Source organism: Panthera onca, chromosome E1 (genome assembly GCF_046562875.1).
Source record: "Panthera onca isolate mPanOnc1 chromosome E1, mPanOnc1 haplotype 2, whole genome shotgun sequence".
Taxonomy (NCBI): Eukaryota; Metazoa; Chordata; class Mammalia; order Carnivora; family Felidae; genus Panthera; species Panthera onca.
The window spans coordinates 16,215,081-16,235,925 of record NC_138352.1 but is presented as its reverse complement, the minus strand read 5'-3'; the positions used below and the strand labels follow the sequence as shown (position 1 = coordinate 16,235,925).

Here is a 20,845-nt window from a genome sequence, read left to right as displayed (position 1 = left end):
AGTCCAGTTCACCAATTTTTTCCTTATTGTTAGTGCTTTTCCCCCCCAGTTGTGAAATTTTTGTTTACCTCACTCATGAAGATATTTTTCTATATCATTCTCTAGAAATTTTATTTGTTACTTTTCCCATTCTGATCTACAGCTGATCTAGAAATCACTTCTGTTTGCATGTGGGTAGAGGTCCTGAATGACTCTTTCTCGTAGGGATTTCCAGTGGGTGTAGCATTGTTCATTGAAAGGAAGGTCCTTGCTCAGCAGCTGTCCAGTGTGGACGTGTGTAGGGCCTGTTTCTGGCCTCTGTGTTCTGTCCAGTCAGGCTATTGGTCTGTCCTTTGCCACATTGCAGCTTTAGAGAACAAACACAGTGTGGTTTGATTCTGTAAGCCCCCTTATTCATCTACTTCAGTACTTCTAGCTATTTTTTTCTAAATCTTTTTGCATTTTTATATAAATATTAGAGTCATTTATTAATTTTCAAAGCATCTCCAGTGAGGATTTTGATTGGAATTATGTTGAATCCATAGATCAGTTATGGGAGGACCGACTTCTTTATGGTATTTCGGTTTCCTAACAGTGAACATATGTCCATTCTTTTACTTACCTCAGTAGCCGTGCATGGCTTCAATCCTTTGTTAAATTAATTGCTTGGTATTTGCTTTTTTAAAAACATTTTTTTCAGCTTACTGAACTATAATTCATATAAAATCCACCCACTTAAAGTGTACAGTTTGGTGGGTTTGGTGTGTTCACAGTGTTGTGCGGTCATCACCACGGGACACACACCCCCATTAGCTCCTGCTCCCCACCCCCAGCTCCCAACCGGGCACCACTGGCTCCCTTTCTATCTCTGTGGCTTGCCTGTTGTGGACAGTTCCTACAAGTGGAACGAACACAGTTTGGTCTCTGTGACCAGCTTCCTGTGCTTTTCCATCACATTGCAACCAGAGTCAGAGCTTCATTTCTTCCTGTTATAGGGTCATGGTCCACTGTATGCATGGACCACCTTTACCTTCTGATGGCATTTGGGTTGTTTCCACCTTTTGTCTATTATGCATAACGCAGTCATGAACATTCCTGTACCAGTTCCTGTGTGGACAGATATGTTCAGTTCTCATGGGTATAAACCCAGGAGTGCTGTGTTGCTCCATGTTTAACATTTTGAGGAATTGCCAGACTGGTTTTTAGAGGAGCTGCACCACCTTACATTCTCACCAACAATATAGGAGAATAATTTAATGTTTTCTGATATTGTAAGTGGCATCATTTAGAGCATTTTGTAGATCTAGAGAAATTAATTTTTATATATAGAGAGAAAGTAATTTAATTTTGCGTATCAATCTTGTACTCCGAAACCTTTCTAAATTTACTTTTAATTCCAATGTTTCTCTGTTGATTATTTGGGTTGTTTATGTATACATTTTTCTTCTTTCTAAGCCTTGTGCTTTTTATTTTATTTTATTTTTAATTTTATTAATGTTTATTCATTTTTGAGAGAAAGAGAGACAGAGCATGAGCAGAGGAGGGGCAGAGAGAGAGGAAGACACAGAATCTGAAGCAAGCTCTAAGCTCTGAGCTGTCAGCACAGGGCCCAATGCAGAGCTCAAACTCACAAACCATGAGATCATGACCTGAGCCGAAGTCGGACACTTAACTGACTGAGCCACCCAGGCGCCCCTTATTTTTTTCTTTTTAAGACAGAGTGCTAGCAGGGGAGAGGAGCAGTGGGAGAGTGAGAGAATCCCAAGCAGGTTCCACACTCACTGCAGAACCTGATGCAGGGCTCAGTCCCATGACCCTGGGACCATGACCTGAGCCGAAATCAAGAGTCACTCAACCGACTGAGCCACCCAGGCGCCCCTCTAAGCTTTGTGCCTTTTATTTATTTTTCTTTCTTTTCTTTAAAAAAAAATTTTTTTTAACGTTTATTCATTTTTGAGAGACAGAGTGTGAGTGGGGGAGGGGCAGAGAGAGAGGGAGACACAGAATCTGAAGCAGGCTCCAGGCTCTGAGCTGCCAGCACAGAGCCCAACACGGGGCTCAAACTCACGGACTGTGAGATCATGACCTGAGCCAAAGTCAGATACTTAACCGACTGAGCCACCCAGGCGCCCCTTATTTATTTTTCTTAACTTGAGTCTCTAGTAAATTTTTAATTTACATCCAAGTTAGTTACCATATGGTGCAACAATGATTTCAGGAGTAGATTCCAGTGATTCATCCCTTACGTGTAACACCCAGTGCTCATCCCAACAAGTGTCTTCCTTAATCTACCTTCCCCATTTAGCCCATCCCCCCTCCCACAACCCCTCCAGCAATCCTCTGGTCTCTATATTTAAGAGTTTATGTTTTGTCCCCCTCCCTGTTTTTATATTATTTTTGCTTCCCTTCCCTTATGTTAATCTGTTTTGTATATTAAATTCCTCACATGAGTGAAGTCATATGATACTTGCCTTTCTCTCACATACTAATGTCTCTTAGCATAATACCCTCTAGTTCCATCCACATAGTTGCAAATGGCAAGATTTCATTCTTTTTGATTCCCAAGTAATACTCCATTGTGTGTGTGTGTGTGTGTGTGTGTGTGTGTGTGTGTGTGTACCACATCTTCTTTATCCATTCCTCCATCGATGGATATTTGGGCTTTTTCTATACTTTGGTTATTGTCGATAGCACTATTATAAACATTGGGGTGCATGTGCCCCTTCAAAACAGTACACCTGTATCCCTTGGATAAATACCTACTAGTGCAATTGCTGGGTTATAGGGTAGTTCTATTTTTAATTTTTTGAGGAACGTCCGTACTGTTTTCCAGAGTGGCTGCACCAGTTTGCAATCCCACCAGCAGTGCAAAAGAGATCCTCTTTCTCCACATCCTCACCAACATCTGTTGTTGCCTGAGTTGTTAATTTTAGCCATTCTGACAGGTGTGAGGTGGTATCTCATTGTGGTTTTAGTTTGTATTTCCCTGATGATGAGTGATGTTGAACATTTTTTCATGTGTCTGTTAACCATCTGGATGTCTTCTTTGGAGAAGTGTCTATTCCTGTCTTTTTCCCATTTCTTCCCTGGAATATTTGTTTTTTGGGTGTTGGGTTTGTGATAAAGTTCTTTATAGATTTTGGATATTAACCCTTTATCTGATAATGTTGTTTCAAATATCTTCTCCCATCCTGTTGGTTGCCTTTTAGTTTTGCTGATTGTTTCCTTCGCTGTGCAGAAGCTTTTTATTTTGATGAGGTCCCAATAGCACATTTTTGCTTTTGTTTCCCTTGTCTCCAGAGACATGTTGAGCAAGAAATTGCTGCGGCCGAGATCAAAGAGGTTTTTGCCTGCTTTCTCCTCTAGGATTTTGATGGCTTCCTGTCCTACATTTAGGTCTTTCACCCCTTTTGAGTTTATTTTTGAGTATGGTGTAAGAAAGTAGTCCGGGTTCATTCTTCTGCATGTCGCTGTCCAGTTTTCCCAGCACCACTTGCTGAAGAGATTATCTTTATTCCATTGGATATTCTTTCCTGCCTTGTCAAAGATTAGTTGGCCATACGTTTGTGGGTCCATTTCTGGTCTATTCTGTTCCATTGATCTGAGTGTCTGTTTTTGTGCCAGTACCATGCTGTCTTGATGATTATAGCTTTGTAATATATCTTGAAGTCCGGGATTGTGATGCCTCCAGCTTTGGTTTTCTTTTTCAGGATTGCTTTGGCTATTCAGTGTCTTTTCTGGTTCCATACACATTGTGGTGTGGGATTGTTTGTTCTAGCTCTGTGAAGAATGCTGGTATTATTTTGATAGGGATTGCATTGAACATGTAGATTGCTTTGGGGAGTATCGACATTTTAACAATATTTGTTCTTCCTATCCATGAGCATGGAATAATTTTCCATTTTTTTGTGTCTTCTTCAATTTCTTTCATAAGCTTTCTATAGTTTTCAGTGTACAGATTTTTCACCTCTTCGGTCAGGTTTATTCCTAGGTATTTTGTGGTTTTTGGTGCAATTGTAAATGGGATCGATTCCTTGATTTCTCTTTCTGCTGCTTAATTATTGACGTAAAGGAATGCAACTGGTTTTTGTGCATTGATTTTATATCCTGCAACTTTACTGAATTCGTGGATCAGTTCTAGTGGTCTTTTGGTGGAATCTTTTGGGTTTTCCATATAGAGTATCATGTCGTCTGCAAAGAGTGAAAGTTTGACCTCCTCCTGGCCGATTTGGATGCCTTTTATTTCTTTGTGTTGTCTGATTGCTGAGGCTAAGACTTCCAGTACTGTTGTTGATTAACAGTGGTGAGAGTGCACATCCCTGTCTTGTTCCTGACCTTAGGGGGAAAGCTCTCAGTTTTTCCCCATTGAGGATGATATTAGCATTGGGTCTTTCATATATGGCTTTTATGATCTTGCGGTATGATCCTTCTATCCCTACTTTCATGAGTATTTTTATCAAGAAAGGATGCTGTATTTTGTCAAATGTTTTCTCTGCATCTATTGAGAGGATCATGTGGTTCTTGTCCTTTATTTTATTGATGTGATAAGTCACATTGATTGTTTTGTGGATATTGAACCAGTCCTGCATCTAGGTATAATCTCACTTGGTTGTAGTGAATAATTCTTTTAATGTATTGTTGGATCCAGTTGGCTAGTATATTGTTGAGGATTTTTGCATCCATGTTCATCAGGGAAATTGGTCTATAGTTCTCCTTTTTAGTGGGGTCTTTGTCTGCTTTTGGAATCAAGGTAATGCTGACTTCATAGAATGAGTTTGGAAGTTTTCTTTCCATTTCTATTTTTTGGAACAGCTTCAAGAGAATAGGTGTTAACTCTTCTTTAAATGTTTGGTAGAATTCTCCTGGAAAGCCTTCTGGCCCTGGACTCTTGTTTGTTGGGAGATTTTTGATTAGTGATTCAATTTCTTTACTGGTTATGGGTCTGTTCAAATTTTCTATTTCTTCCTGTTTCAGTTTCGGTAGTTTATATGTTTCTAGGAATTTGTCCTTTTTTTCCATATTGCCCATTTTATTGGCATATTAATTGCTCATAATATTCTCTTATTGTGTTTATTTCTGCTGTGTTCGTTTTGATCTCTCCTCTTTCATTCTTGATTTTATTTATTTGGGTCCTTTCCTTTTTCTTTTTTTTTTTTTTTTTTTTTTTTTTTTTCAACGTTTTTTTATTTATTTGTGGGACAGAGAGAGACAGAGCATGAACGGGGGAGGGACAGAGAGAGAGGGAGACACAGAATCGGAAACAGGCTCCAGGCTCTGAGCCATCGGCCCAGAGCCTGACGCGGGGCTCGAACTCACGGACCGTGAGATCGTGACCTGGCTGAAGTCGGACGCTTAACCGACTGCGCCACCCAGGCGCCCCTCCTTTTTCTTTTTGATAAAACTGGCTAGTGGTTTATTGATTTTGTTAATTCTTTCAAAGAACCAGCTCCTGGTTTCATTGATCTGTTCTACTGGGTTTTTTTGTTGTTGTTGTTTCAATCCCATTGATTTCTGCTCTAATATTTATTATTTCCTGTCTTCTGCTGGTTTGGGGTTTTATTTGCTGTTCTTTTTCCAGCTCTTTAAGGTGTAAGGTTAGGTTGTGCATCTGAGACCTTTCTTCCTTCTTTAGGAAGGCCTGGATTGCTGTATACTTCCCTCTTATGACTGCCTTTGCTGCATCCCAGAGGTTTTGGGTTGTGGTGTTATCATTTTCATTGGCTTCCATGTAGTTTTTAATTTCCTCCTTAACTTCTTGGTTAGCCCATTCATTCTTTAGTAGGATGTTCTTAGTCTCCAAGTATTTGTTACCTTTCTAAATTTTTTCTTGTGGTTGCTTTCGAGTTTCATAGCGTTGTGGTCTGAAAATATGCATAGCAAGATCTTGATCTTTTTTTACTTGTTGAGGGCTGATTTATGTCCCAGTTTGTGATCTGTTATGGAGAATGTTCCATGTGCGCTCGAGAAGAATGTGTACTCTGCTGCTTGAGAATGAAATGTTCTATATGTATCTGTTAAGTCCATCCAGTCCAGTTGTCATTCAGAGCCATTGTTTCCTTGTTGATTTTCTGTTTAGATGATCTGTCCGTTGCTGTAAGTGGGGTGTTGAAGTCCCCTACTGTTATGGTATTGTTTTCAATGAGTTTCTTTGTGTTTGTGATTAATTGACATATATTTGGGTGCTTCCACGCTTGGAGCATAAATGTTTACAACTGTTAGTCTAGTAAATTGTTAACTAGAAGTCATGACAATGGCGTTTTCGTCTCCTTTGCAATCTCAGAGAGTGCACTGAACCCTTTCACTGTTAAGTATGCTGTTTGCTGTAGATTGTTGTCATACCTGTCCTTAATAAAGCTAGGGACGTTCTCTTCCAAAGCTGAAGAAAGAGTAGATGCCCCAGGCAGAGGAAGGGCTCCTGCCACTGTGCCTCCATCTGGACTATATCCCCCAACAACCCCTCAGGGCCTGCCCCTTGGGCTGGAAGACCCCCTGCATCAGCGCAGATATTTCCTCCAAGTCTTTTCACCTTCTGGTTATTCTGCACACAAATTTGAAATTTTGATGAAGCCTGTTGGTCAGAGTTTTCTTTCTATCACTTGTGCTTTGTTGTCAGATGTAAGGATTCTTTGCTTAACTCAGGGTCACCAAGATTTTTCTGAGTTTCCAGTTTTAGCTCTCACATTTAGGTCTGTGGTCTCCTTTGAATTCCTTTTGTGTATGGTGGGGATTGATGTTCATTTTTCCCTTCTAGTACCAGGGCCCCAGCCTTTGCCTTGCCTGGGCCATTCCTCTGCTTGTGGCTCTGCCTGTGTGGGTCTGCACACATCCCCGGGCCAGGTGGTAGCTCTGTGGCTGTGAGTTTTGAATCAGAAAGCATAAGATCTCCATCATGTTTCTTCTTTTGTCAAGACTGCCATCGCCATTCTGGGTCTTTACTTCTCCATGGGAATTTCAGGATCAGCCTGCCAGTTTCCATAAAGACACAAGTAGAGGTTTTGGTATGTATTGTAGTGAATCCATAGGTCAATTTGGGGAGAACTGTTTTGTAATATTGAGTCTTCTGATCCACTAATGCATGATGTCTCTTCTGTTCATTTAGATCATTCACTTGTTTCAGCAATGTTTTCTGATTTCCACTGTACAAGTCTTGGCACTTCTTTTGTTAAATGTATGTCTAATGGTTTTATTCTTTGATGCGATTATGAATGTATTATTTTATTTCAGATTATTTGATGCTAGTGTATAGAAATACAATTGAATTTTTGAACTGTAAATTGTATTTATTTTTTATCATTTTATGTTGTTTCATCACAGCAAGTGTGCCCCTTAATCCCCATCACCTACTTCACTGCCTCCCCTCCCTTCTGATGACCATTAGTGTGTTCTCTATAGTGAAGAGTCTGTTTCTTGGTTTGTTTCTCTCTCTCTCTCTCTCTCTCTCTCTCGTTTTTTTTTGTTGTTATTTTTTTTTTTTTTGTTTTTTTTGCCTTTCTCATTTGTTTCTTAAATTCCACATGTGAATGAAACCATCTGGTATGTGTCTTTCTCTGACTGACTTATTTTGCTTAGCATACTATACTCAAGCTCCATCCATGTCCTTGCAAATTGAAAGATTTCATTCCTCTTTATAGCAAAGTAATATTGTGTAATATATATAGGTCTTACACCTTTATCCATTAATCAGATGATGGACACGTGGGCTACTTCTGTAATTTGGCTATTGTAAATAATGCTGATATAAACATCAGGATGCATGTATCCCTTTGATAGTGTTTTTGCATTCTTTAGGTAAATTTCCAGTAGTGCAATTGCTGGATCGTAGGGTAGTTCTATTTTTAACTTTTTGAGGAATCTCCATACTGTTTTCCTCAGTGGCTATACCAGTTTGCATTCCCACCAACAGTGTAAGAGGATTCCCCTTTCTCCACATCCTCACCAACACCTGTTGTTCCTTGTGTTGTTAATTTTAGCCATTCTGACAGGTGTGAGTGGTATCTCAGTGTGGTTTGGATTTATATTTCTCTGATGATGAGTGATGTTGACCATCTTTTTTCATGTGTCTGTTTGCCATCTAGACATCTTCCTTGGAAAAGGGTCTATTCAGTCTTCTGCCCATTTTTAATTATGGGGGGTGTTGAGTTTTATAAGTTCTTTATAGATTTTGCATACTAACCCTTTATCAGATGTGTCATTTGCAAATATTTTTTTGCCTTTATTTCCCCACAGTAAACCTTCTCTGATGTGGTCTCTTCTCTCTTTGGTTGTGTCAGTCTTCAGGTTGATTTCTGGGGTATTTGGGGTGATTTTGGTCTAGTTATGTCCATGGGATGAGGTGTGCCCAGGGTTCTCCTACCCTGCTGCCACCTTCCTCCTCTGAGTCAGTTGCCTTTTAGTTTTGTGGATTAAAGACCTAAATGTAAGACCTGAACTCACAAAAATCCTCCAGGAGAAAAGAGGCAGCAACCTCTTTGACCTCAGCCCTAGCAACATTTTTCTAGGCGTGTCTCCTGAGGTAAGGGAAACAAAAGCAAAAATAAACTCTTGAGACTTCATCAAAATAAGTTTCTGCACAGTGAAGGAAGTGGTCAACAGAAATACAATTGATTTTTGTGTTCTGATCCTGTATTCTGTGACCTTGCTGAACTTGTTAGTTTAGTGTTTTTTTGTGGATCCCTTAGGGTTTTCTGAATACAAACTCATGCTGTCTGCAAACTGAGGCAATTTCACCTCTTCCTTTCCAGTCTGGGCGCCTTTTACTTTCCTTTATTGTCTGATCCCACTGACCAGAAGCTCATGTGGTGCTCTGGGCACAAGGGCAGATGTTTTCCCTCATTCCCAGTCTCAGGGAAGACCTTTCGTTGCCCACCTTACAGACATTAACTGTAGGGCTTTCGTAGATGCCTTTTATCAAGATGAAGAAGTTCCTTTCTATTCCTATGTTGTTGAGAATTTTTATCCTGAATGGCCACTGGATTTTGTGAAATCCTTTTTCTGCATTTATTGAGGTCATCAGGTAGCAATTGTTCTTTTTTTGTCAACATAATGTATGATATTAATTGACTTTCAGATGGTGAAGCGACCTTGCATTCCCAGGGATATCCCATTTGGTCTGGAATAAACCTTTGTACTTGTTGCCGATTTGGTTTGCGAATAGTTTGTCAAGCACTCTTTCATCTATGTTCATGCGTCATATTGCTCTGTAGTTTTCTTAAGTTGTCTCTAACATTGGTACCGGGAAGTACTTAGCCACTTGGAGTGAGTAAGATGTATCCCTGCCTCTACCACTTCTGGAGGCTTTGTGGTGAAGGTGACATATTGTTTCTTCTTTTTTTTTTTTAAGATTTTATTTTTTTTTAAACGTTTATTTATTTTTGAGACAGAGAGAGACAGAGCATGAACGGGGGAGGGGCAGAGAGAGAGGGAGACACAGAATCCGAAGTAGGCTCCAGGCTCTGAGCCATCAACCCAGAGCCCGACGCGGGGCTCGAACTCACGGACCGCGAGATCGTGACCTGAGCTGAAGTCGGATGCCCAACCGACTGAGCCACCCAGGCGCCCCTAAGATTTTATTTTTAAGGAATCTCTGCACCCAACATGGGACTTGAACTCACAATCCCGAGATCAAGAGTCATGTGCTTTACCAACTGAGCCAGTCTGGCACCCCTGTTTCTTCTTTAAATGTTTGGTAGAATTTACTGCTTATGCCATCTGAACTTGGAGAGTTGTGGGGAGAGATTTTTATTTATTTATTTATTTATTTATTTTTTTAACGTATATTTATTTTTGAGACAGGGAGAGACAGCATGAACGGGGGAGGGTCAGAGAGAGAGGGAGACACAGAATCCAAAACAGGCTCCAGGCTCTGAGCTGTCAGCACAGAGCCCAACGTGGGGCTCAAACTCACAGACTGCGAGACCATGACCTGAGCCGAAGTCGGATGCTTAACCGACTGAGCCACCCAGGTGCCCCATGAGATTTTTAATTTTTTGTGGGGAGAGATTTTTAACTACTAGCCCAATTTTTTTTTTTTTTTTTTTTTTTTTTTTTTTTTTTTTTTTACTTTTTATAGATCTCTTCAGATTTTATTTTTCTTCTTCAGTCAGTTTCAGAAACCCATATCTTTCTGGGAATTATCCGTTTCATCTAATTGTCTGCTTTGTTGGTGAGCAGTTGGTTTGGACTCTCCTGTAGTTCTCTTAACTTCTCTGAGGCCAACCTTGCTGTCTTCCTTTTCATTCCTAAATTTACTTACTTGTGTCTTCTCTTTTTCTTGGTCTGTCTCGCTCAGGAGTCAGCAGATGACAGCTCACAGGACAAAACCCCTGGCAGCCTGTTTTTTATGGTCTCTGAGCTAAAAATGGTCTTTTTATTTTTAAAATGTTATAAAAACAAAATAACAAACAACAACAACAAAAAAAAACAAGAATATTGGCAGAAACCACATATGGCCACAAAGACTAGAATATTTACTCTCTGGCCCTTTATAGAAAAAGTTTGTTGGTCTCCAATCTAGCTAAAAGTTTGTTAAATTTGATGTTTTCAAAGAACCAATCATTGTTTGAATTGATTGTTTCTGTTGCTTTTCTTTTCTCTGTCTCCTTCTATTTCTGCTCTGATCTTTATTATTTTTTTCTTACTTTTGGTTTAGTTTTCTCTTTTTTATTGTTGTTTCTTAAGAAATCAATCTTTGTTGGTACAGGTGTGGCTTTTGCCGTATTGCTATATCATGTTTTCATTCAGCTCAGAATATTTTCTAATTGTGATTTCTTCTGCAACTGTTGGCTGTTCAGAAGTAAATTGTTCATTTCCACACATTGGTAGTAGATTTCCCAAATACCCTCCTGTTTTTGGTTTCTGACTTAACTTCACTGTGGTCAGAGAACAGGTTTCATATGCTCTTAATGCTTTCACATTTGTGGTCCCTGCTGCGTAGACGAGCCTGCGCTGGTGGGTTGAGTGCTGGTTGATGGCACTGCCTCCCTTCTCTCTGCGGGTGGCCTGGCCTGTCCAGCCGTCCTGTCCGGTGCCCACAGTGAGTGTCTGAATTTCCAGCTTTTGCTGTTGAGTTGTCCCTTTCTTTCTTCAGGTCTGTGCTTTTTATTTCTTCTTCCTCTGTGGCCAGCACGCAAGTGCATTTACGACCTTTACTTCTTTTTGATGGCGGCCCTCTGTCCGCGTGTAGCCTCCTCCCCGTCTCCAGGCATCCGCCGAAGGTCTGTCCGTCTCTCTGGCTTCAGTTTGTGTGGGATCTTCCGCCCTCCCACGTTTAGTTGCTCTGTGTCGGAACCTGATGTCTGTGTCTTGCAAGTAGCACGTCAGTAGATCTTCTTTCTGTGTGTGTGTGTGTGTGTGTGTGTGTGTGTGTGTGTGTGTTTTAATCCAATCTGACAGTGTTTAGTTTTGGTTAAAGAATTGAGTTTTTTCACATTTGTTGTTTATTTGGCTGTGTGTGCTCATGCGTTCCCCGTTTACTTTCGGCCTCACGTCTCTTTTGTTCACATCTTCTGTCCTTGCTGCTTCCACCTATTTTATTGAACAGATATTTTCCAGTGCACTGCTTAAAATTACTGATTTTTAACTCTTTGAGTTATTTTCTTAATGGTTGCTTTCTGGGAGTCTTACCATGTGTTGTTTTGTCTGCCTGGTGACCCTCGTGTGCTGGCTGCTGTGTTTTAGCACCTGTGCAGTCTGAGGCCTTGCCTCAGATGAGAGTCCTCCCTCAGAGACTCCCCCTCACTTCCTCCGGGTGCCTGGGGCCCTGTGGCCATTGTCCCTCGAGCCCCTGTCGCCTTGGGGAGACAGCAGCTGCGGCCTGAGCTGGCAAGTGCTGTGGGTGAGCAGCACCCACTCCCTCCCTGACACTGAGCAGCCCTGGGCTCCCGGTTCCCTCCTCTCAGACTTTCCCCTCCTCTCAGACTTTCCTTAGGCTCATTGATGCCTCCAGGGCAGAAATGCTGGTGTTTTCCTGTTCACACCCCTGCCTGGATTTGGACCCAGTACCCCGAGTGCTTCTCGTTAACTCTCTATTGCTATTAAGACTTTTAAGATATTTACACAGCTTTCTTAGCTGAACAGAGCAGGATTATTTGTGTGCCAAAGGCTAGTGTGTCATTTCTGCGGGTGGAACCTGGAGGCCTCTTGACTGGGGTCAGGACCCTGTCCTGGCACACATGAGCAAGTTGCAAACCATGAGCAGGAAATTTCTCCATAAGTCAGAATGTTTGGCAGAAACACACAGGTAGCTAACATTTGATAATTCCTTGACCCTGTACTTTGCAAGCAGGGTTTCAACCTGTTAGTCAGTCTGCTCTGTCTCCTCCCCTTCTTCGGGGAGCCTCCTGAGCACATGACCACGTAACTTCTGTCTTTGAGTCTGAAAACCAAGCATAAAGACACTTAACAAAAACACACACACACACAAATTGACCTTGCTTTCTGCCGTAGAGGGAGATCTTCTTGTGGCTGGTGGCAACTTTGATTTGCAGGCAGCACGTCCCATCCTTGGCTTCTGTCCGCCTCTATCTCTTGCCTGACCATGGCCCTGGCCATCCCCAGGAGCCCATAGCCATACTCTCCCGGGGCCATTCTCACTCAGAAGCTACTTAATTTGAAGCTCCAGGTTTCTTTGAACTACAAAATTCTTTGACTAGATGAGCTTGTTTCTACCTAATATTATTGTGGTCAGAAAGGAAACAGCATTTCATTCTGAATTAATGTTATTTTTATAATACATCAAAATCCTTTGCCCTAGGCTGCTGAGAATGTTGTTTCTTAACTGGGCATCATTGTGGAACTTCAGCCAGTCTGGGGACCTTGCACACTCTCAGGCAAACATGTGTGGAGGTTTCTGAGCCCTCCCTCCTGTGCACTGTGGGGTCAGGACTGTGTATCCACCCCTTAGGCTCCTCTCCTTTGCATCTCAAATACCAGCTGACTTTTGTTAAAACCAGCTCCTAGTGTTGGGCACCAGCTGTGAACTCTGTGGACCTTGACCAGAACGGGGCCTTTTGCAGGACATGAAAAGTGGTGCAGATCATGGCCACCAGCAGAAACACATCTGAGCTTGTTTATTAAAATAGCACATGGCTTTTTTTGTGTAATAAAGACCTTTTCATTCATCCCATCAGCAAGTTTTTCTTCTTTCAAAATGGTCTCGGGAGAACAAGGAGCTTCTCTGTGACTTACAGGCCAGTGTGTGCTCTGAAATCATGGGGTACCTGTCGTGTTGCTTGGTTTTGGGACTTCTTTGCTCCTTGCATTTCTCCTGGAATTTCTAAGCTAATTGTCAGTGGTTGTGTTAGCTGTCTTCAGTATTCTGTATACTTGCAGGGGCTGACTTTATTCAGACACCCTGGGGGTGATTCTAGTTCAGGAAGTGGTAGAAACTTACTTTAGAATGTTCTTGAGAGACAGGAATTTCTGGGCAGTTTTGGTTTTAGTGAATATTGGTTTCTCAGTTAATCCCATGTTCAAATTTTAACCCTGGCATGTAATTGCTGTGAGACCTTGGGTGAAATACATAGCCTTTCCAAGCCTTGTTTTCGTTGGCTACAAAACAGGGATAATTTTAGCTGTCCTGCCTTCAACTATACAAGATTGTAATTAAAAAAAAAAAAAAAAAAGTATATGTGAGCGTTTTGTAACCAGTGAAGTAATCGAAAATATAATTCAGTCTTGAGCAGACATTTCATTTGTTCTACAAGTATTTCTTTAGGCCAACTTCTAGAAAGTTGGGCTGGTCCAACTTCTAGAAAGGCATACAAGATGCCCCTTCCCAGTGGTGCAGGGCCTGTGTCTTAGGGATGTGTATCCTCAGATTGCTGGACGAGGCCAAGTGCCCTCTGGAGTACTTGCACACGGCAGTGTGCGAGCCATCGTGGGGACTGCCAGCATCTCCCTGCCAACTAACAGGGTTCCTGGTCCCATGGGTAGCATCTGCATTGCCTGTTCCCGGCTCTTGCCCATTTTGCTGTTGGCTTTTCTATCTGTTTCTTTCTTGTTTGTGGGTTATGTGAGTTTAAACTGTGTTCTTTGCCTCAGGATGATGTCATGATGCCTCAGAGGGTGAGACTGCAACTGGAAGCTGCTGCCCAACACCCGACAAGTGTAAGTCTAGGCATCTGCCCCTGGTGCATGTGCGTCCTGTGTCTGTTCCCAGTGCGTGTGAGTCCTGGCATCTGTCCTTACGTGTGAGTCCTGATGTCTGTCCCTAACACGGGTGAGTCCTGGCGTGTGTCCCTGATGTGTATGAGTCTTGGCATCTGTCCCTGATGAGTGTGAATCCTGACGTCTGTCCCTGAATGTGAGTCCTGGCATCTGTCCTGAATGTGAGACCTGGTGTCTGTCCCTGAGTGTGTCTTGTGTCTGTCCTTAAGTGTGAGTCCTCTGCCTGTCCCTGAGTGTGAGTCCTACCTCTGTCTCCGACATGTGTGAGCCCTGTGTTTGTCCCCGAGTGTGAGTCCTGCGTCTGTCTGTGAGTTGTCCACTCTGATGAAAGTGATGTCGCGGCTGTTTGCATTAAGGCTCTTCTTTAGGCTAGGACTGCCCCATCAGAGCATGAGCAGTGGCTCTTAGATCTCTAGACACTCAAGGCTGTTTTCCTGCGCACACAGGGCTTCTCGGTTTGGTTTTATTTTCATGAGCATTTCTGACGCCATGTGTAAAAGCACACACTGTGTCAGCAGCTTACAGGGTTATTCTTACTACCTAGAAGTCCTCAGACTACAGTTCTCAACTTCAGAAGGGCTTCCCAGTTGTCCTCCATGAGCCAGGACCGTCTTCCTGGGTACTCGTGGGGTGAGGGCCTCATTTCCTGACCGGAAGCCCCGTGTAGGGGAGGTGTCACCTGCCCATGTGGACCTGAAGGGCATCACAGACCCAGGGGCACTTGCCTCTGTATAGCTCCAGCCTGGTGGCTGATCCCAGAGCCTACGTCTGACCCTAGCACCCACTGCTTAAACGTCTGTGCCGAAGTTTTAGTGAAAATGTCTGAATTACTGTGATGATCACTGATTTTAGAAATCGTCAAACGGAAGGGTCTGCAGGACTGCTTAAACCAGCTTCCGTGCTGTCTACCCAGTGGGCGGCCTCCCTCCTGCCCCCGACTCCAGGTTCTGCTCCCTCTGCCACAGTGCTGGATCGGCGCCTGCACTGAAGCTTCTCCAGCATCACGGGCACACGACGAGCCCCCAGGGATCTGATTCTGGGCATCACGTGGGGCCTGAGCTCGGCATTTCTCATAGGCTCTGGGTGCCGGAGGGCTCAGGCTGTCCCCAGGCCATCCCCAGGCCGTGTGTAGGGCAGGGCAGGGCTCAGCAAGCCATCCTCAGCAAACCTGCACAGTGTGAGGGACTGTGAGAGGCTCAAAAGTGCACAAGATAAAATTTTCCAAGGAGCTTGAACAACTTTTGTGCATCCAGATGAATAAATTCTCTTCCAGCAGTTCTTTGTTTTGGAGCTTTGAATTCAGTGCACGGACTTTCTGCTTCTAAAGAAATTCAGCACCCTGTGCTTCCGTCTCTAGCTGCCCAGCCCCACACATGACTCTGTGACTCAGGGTCTTAGGCTGCAGGCACCTGGTCTGCCCTGTAAACACGTGTGCATGCTCCCCTCAAGGGGCTCTCACTCAGCTTGATGCTGAAGATCCTCAGTCCCTGAAGTGTAACTGCACTTACATTGCTTAAAATGACATTTTTAATGTAAACATGTCCTTGAAATATACCTGGAAGAAGATAAAAAATGGCCCCTCAGCTGCATCTTGAGAAGCTACTACAGTGCTCCTCAGGCTGGAAGCTTCCGGAAGGTGGGATGCATGGGAGGTTTGAAAGTGCCCAGTTGCACTCCTTCATTGAGAAGTGACCTCTCGGCTGGCATAGTGTCTTGGGGGCCACTGTGCGTCCTGGGGTCCTGACGGCAGGGGTGTGATGTCACTGGCTGGTGAAACCAGGCAGGCAGGGAGCCAGCACCCACAGCTTCCTCATGACCGCTCCCTGCTTGAATGGGGCCAGCCATGTCCTCCAGGAAGTCAGCTGCTCGCAGGTCTGAGTCACGGCTGCAAAACCCCTTCCTGGCAGCACACAGGTGATGTTTGAGGAACTGTAGGGTTAGGCTCCCAAGTGGGCACAAAACGGACCATGACAGATGGGAGGTTGCTTGTGGCCAGTGCTGCCTACATCCGAGCCAGACCCCAGAGCACAAAGGAAGTGGGAGACAGTGCATTGTTTGAGGGCGTGAAAGCCAGGGTGTGCAAGGCACACCTTCGTAGGTGCTGTGGGGCTTGCACACGGCTCTGCAGCATTCACCAGATCCTGACAGGAGACAGGGGTCGGCCAAGTGTTAGAACCACGGCTATGTACAAATACAGATTTCGTAGCAATCAGCTACCACAGCCCCCAGGAGATGCTTGCTAAAAGTTTACACAGACTCTTGAATCTCTGATGCTTTCTAGCTGGAAATGAACAGATGTCAGAAAGATGCTCTGACATACAGTGTCGACAGGTTACGGCTTCTTCTGAAAGCCCCTGGGGGTGGTGGCCCAGCACTCATCCCTCGCCCCTCAGCAAGCATCCTGTGAGGCTAATGGCAGGTGCTTGTGCCGTGGCGGGCAGCCGTCCTGAGATGCCACATCTCTTAGAGTGATGCTCACGTGGCAGGGGTTTAAAATATGCTCTGCATTAAAACTTCTGAAGAGTTTGTCACCAGTGTTGATGACTTAGAGAGTGAGATTTGTTCTCCATACTGCAGAAATCAAACACATTTTGCTTCGTTAATGGAATGGTTTTGGGTGGTTCTTCACGCATAGGTGCAAATGGATTGCCAAGTCTCGGGACACATAAGGAATTTGGGGAAAATGCACACTGTCATTTTGTCTTAATTAAAACATTAGTTTGCGTTTTTATAGGTTTTATAAAGTTCTAGGTTAGAGTTTTCCTTGTTAACCTCATAAATTTACTCGATGTTGTGTTCCCACGTTCAGGAGAAGCTGCTTGCTCCTGCTGCGTGTCTATCCCAGCTACAAGGAGAGGCTAAGTGGCGGGAGTGGTTGCTCCTGTGTGGAGTGTAGACCGGGATGCCATACTCTTGTTGCCCCAGAGCAAAATCAGCAGAGTTGTTGCTGTGGGGCTGATTTTTGTGTTTTTTTTTTTAAGTTTATTGATTTTGAAAGAGCGACTGGGGGAGGGGCAGAGAGGGAGAGAGAGAGAGAATCCCAAGCAGGCTCCTTGCTGACAGTGTGGAGCCTGATGTGGCAGAGCGGTTGGACAGCTACCTCCATTCTGCATCCAGTAACCTTCTTTACTTTCTGACCTTTTTTCCCAGCCAAACTGCTGGATCTGAGACACCCCCATATAAGCTCAGAAAGTTTCAAGAGCGTTTGTAGGGACCACACTCCAGGATCCCCTGCCATCTGCCCCGTTGGCAGCACATGCTCTCAGAGGAACCGGCCGACACCTCTCCAGAGCCTTACTCTAGCGGCTACTCTTAGGTGTGTGGCAGGAGGCAGTGCATCCCCAAAGCCAGCACACGCCCTTGGGTTCATTCAGCCTGTGCTTACTGAGCACCGCCTGCATACAGGGCATTGTGCTAGGCTCCTGTCACAGCGGCTCTGCCCCAGGGCATGTGAGTCTCGCGGCACGTGGAACATTGAGCATATGTTGTACTCGGTCACCGGAGACGTCTCGCGCCAGCCCTCCTGCTTTGGAGGCGGGGGGTGGCTCAGGAGAAGAGCTTGGTGTCACGCTACAGACACGTCTTCAGGAAGAAAAGGTTTCCCGTGGTTTCTGCTCTGTGGGCCAGGCCACTTTGTTTTCAGAAAGTGTTAAGGCACACAGAAGTACCCTCCTCTTCATCTATAGGTGCTCTCACCACGGAAGGTAGATGTCACCTCACCCGCCCTCTTTCTCCATGTGAGACTCCACCCCACTTGGCTCTAGCCTTCATCAGAAGCCAGCATCTGGGCAAAGGGCTCACCGTGGAAGCAGCGTGAGCACCCGCGAGCCCACAAGAGCCTCGTCCGGCTGGACACAAGCACTGGGAGCGGGCTGCTATGCACCTGGCCCGTTTGTCACCCCTAGCAGCTGCTCAGGACGCAGCAGGCGTGGGGCGTGGGTCTGTGGCATCTGTGTGTGGAAGTTAAGCCCCTGTATCCATGTGTGAGCACAACTCTGAAACAAGATTTCTACTTCACAGCTTTATTTAAATTACTATTTTGAGAGAGAAAGAGGGAGAACATGATCGGGGGAAGTGCAGGGAGAGAGGGAGAGAGAGAATCCCAAGCAGGCTCTGTGCTGTAAGCATGGGGCCCAACTTGGGGCTCAAACCCACAAACTGATCAGAACCTGAGCTGAAACCAGGAGCCAGACGCTTAACTGACTGAGCCATCCAGGTGCCTCTCTACCTCACAGCTTTGGATCATTTTCCCTTTTTTCTCCCAGAATCTTTTCTGCTCAACAATCAGATGCAAAGCCAGTCTTGACAAGACCAGAAAATAGATACAATAGACACAGAAGTACATCTGGGTCAGATCAGGCCCTGGGGAGTCAGGAGCTGTTCTAACACACCTGTCTTCAGTGCATGGTTCTAGAAGGAGGGGACAGGCTCTGTGGGAAGTATGGGAAAAGCACATGCACCTGTGGCCAAGGGTGTTTTATCCCCGTTAGAAAATGGACAAGAGACATCTTACCAAAGAGGATGGACGGGAGCACATAAGCCACAGAAAGAGGGTCAGCCATCAGGAAACAAGGTTAGAACGGTGATGAGGGTCACCGCAGACCCGTTGGAAGGGCTGAAACCGAAGCCACGGCCACGCCAGAGGCCGGTGAGGATGTGAGAGCACTTGGTCACTCACACACAGCTGGTGAAGCCATTGTGGAAAACAGTTTGACACTTTCTTAGCAAATTAAACATGCAAATACCGTACAACCTGGCAGTCATACTCATGGGCATTTACCCCAGAGAAATGAGGACATGTTCGCACAAAAACCTGTACGTGAATGTTCGTCGCAGAATGCTAGTAACAGCCCACATGTCCCGTAGTGTCTGTACTGTGCAGTGTTTTTCAGCCAAACAAGGAAAAACTGTTGTTGCACACAAGAGCCTGGACGAGTCTCCAGAAAATTAAGGAGCGGAACATAAGCCAGTCACAAAAGGCTACACACTGTGTGATTCTGTTGATTAAACGTCCTTGGAAAGACAGAATTACAGCATTGGAATAACAGATCAGCACTGCCACTCACAGAGAGGGGGTGTGGCTGTGAAGCTGCAAGCGTTCCCTTTGCTGGTGGTAACTTGCAGTGGTTTTTCAAGATGTTACTGTTGGAGGCACTGTGTAAAAGATACACAGGATCTCTCTCAATTATTGCTACTACCTGTGAATCTACTGTTTTCTCAAAAAAAGTTTTAAAAAGCCCATCAGCAAAAAATGGCAAGCAAGCAAAAACTTTCTCAAAGCTCTTCATTAGCACTTATGCATTAATATAAATTAATCACTCTGCATAAGTACTATAGAGAGCAAGATGTAAGAAATTCAAATATCGTGGTGGAACTTTGGCTAATTTCTTAATAAGGAGGCTGATATGGGTCTCAGCAACCACTGTAAGGTGGAGAGAGCAGAGTCTGGGGCCAGCCTTTAGCACCCTTACAGGAGCTCTTTGAGCCTCAGCAAGGGGCGGGCCCTGTGCTGCCCAACGTCCTCCCTTGAAGGGGGCTCCCTCCTGCAGTGCCAGACTCAGATGCCTTTAGGGGGGACCAGCCTCTTCCCACAACTGACTCTGACTCTGGAGGACTGGACCCTTCACACAGCAGTCATAGACCTATTTCAACATCCTGCAGGCAGACACTTAAACAGAAGTGCAGATGGTGTCCCTAGGTTTCAAGCTCTGTTGGAGGGGCGAACCGGGGCTGCTGGGGGCCAGGGGTGCAGAAGCAGGGATGTGCACAGGGAGTCATGTTGTCCCCCAGAGGAGGCAGGGCCAGGCTTCGAGGACCAAGGGTAGGAGGAGTGGTAAGAAAATGGTACATTATGGGAAGGGTGTTGCACTGCAGAACGAGGATTCCTTCTGGGATGGGGAGGGCCTGTCTGCTGGTACCCTTGGACTCTTGTTTATTGAGAGGTTACTGCCTTCGGGAGGCTAAGTCCCGAACATTATAGAGAAATGGGACCGTTTGGATTTCCTGCCCAGGAAGCTGCAGCAGAACCTTCTCATGTCTGCTGCAGTTCTGGCTCAAGAAGAAGTTACTGGAAGCACCTGGATGTCCGACCTTGTGTACAGGTCATTGCAACTTGAACGCATTAAGGGGGAAGGGTTATCTGTGACAGTTCTAACCCAGAGTAGTTTATCGGGTGCTGCTGGAACTGTCCGGTGTGGGGTCCGCCCGGAACTCTGCACTGAGTGGGTGCCTTCCCTCTCCCCTTTACTCCCAGAAGTTTTCCCCGATCTAGTGTGGGGTCTCAGTTCCCTGCTGGCTGTGCACGCTTCCACCAGGTGAGACATGTAGACAGGCGTGTGCGCACGCGAGCTCACAGTGACTTTGTTAAGTTCTGTTTTGTTTCACAGATTGTAGGTTGCCAGGTGAGGAGAGACCCTCCCAACTCCACTGAGCGATACACAAGGTGGATCAACCAGCTAGCGCCAGACCAGCTTCTCACTCAGGTACTCCTGCCCTCGTCTGGGAGCCCACCCGTGTTTGCCCACCTGCTGAGTGTGGCCTGGCAGACACACACTGGAGACATTGGAGAGGGGGACAGTGATTCAGAGGAGCCTGGCCTGGGAGGGAGCTGGAGCCAGCTGGCAGGTCTGAAGGCCTGGCTGGAGCCTGGGGAGGGTGCAGGTGCAGCCCAGCCACACAGGCCCAGGTGGACAGGGCGGGA

The 20,845-nt window shown here is 45.0% G+C and overlaps 1 protein-coding gene across 11 annotated transcripts in view; it reads left to right on the top strand.

Annotated features, from left to right (window-relative positions):
- The window catches only part of QTGAL (queuosine-tRNA galactosyltransferase), a 98,177-nt gene that overhangs the window by 29,684 nt on the left and 47,648 nt on the right, over positions 1–20,845 (top strand). For 10 of the 11 annotated variants that reach the window (XR_013552170.2, XR_013552169.2, XR_013552168.2 and 7 more), the window contains 2 exons: positions 14,020–14,085; positions 20,532–20,627. Coding sequence is in view for 8 of the 11 variants with exons in the window: in XM_078437961.2 (XP_078294087.1) it covers positions 14,020–14,085; positions 20,532–20,627 (162 nt within the window). In the remaining 3 variants the exon portion in view is untranslated. The remainder of the gene's footprint in view (positions 1–14,019; positions 14,086–20,531; positions 20,628–20,845) is intronic. The other variant, XM_078437962.2, reaches the window with a different exon arrangement.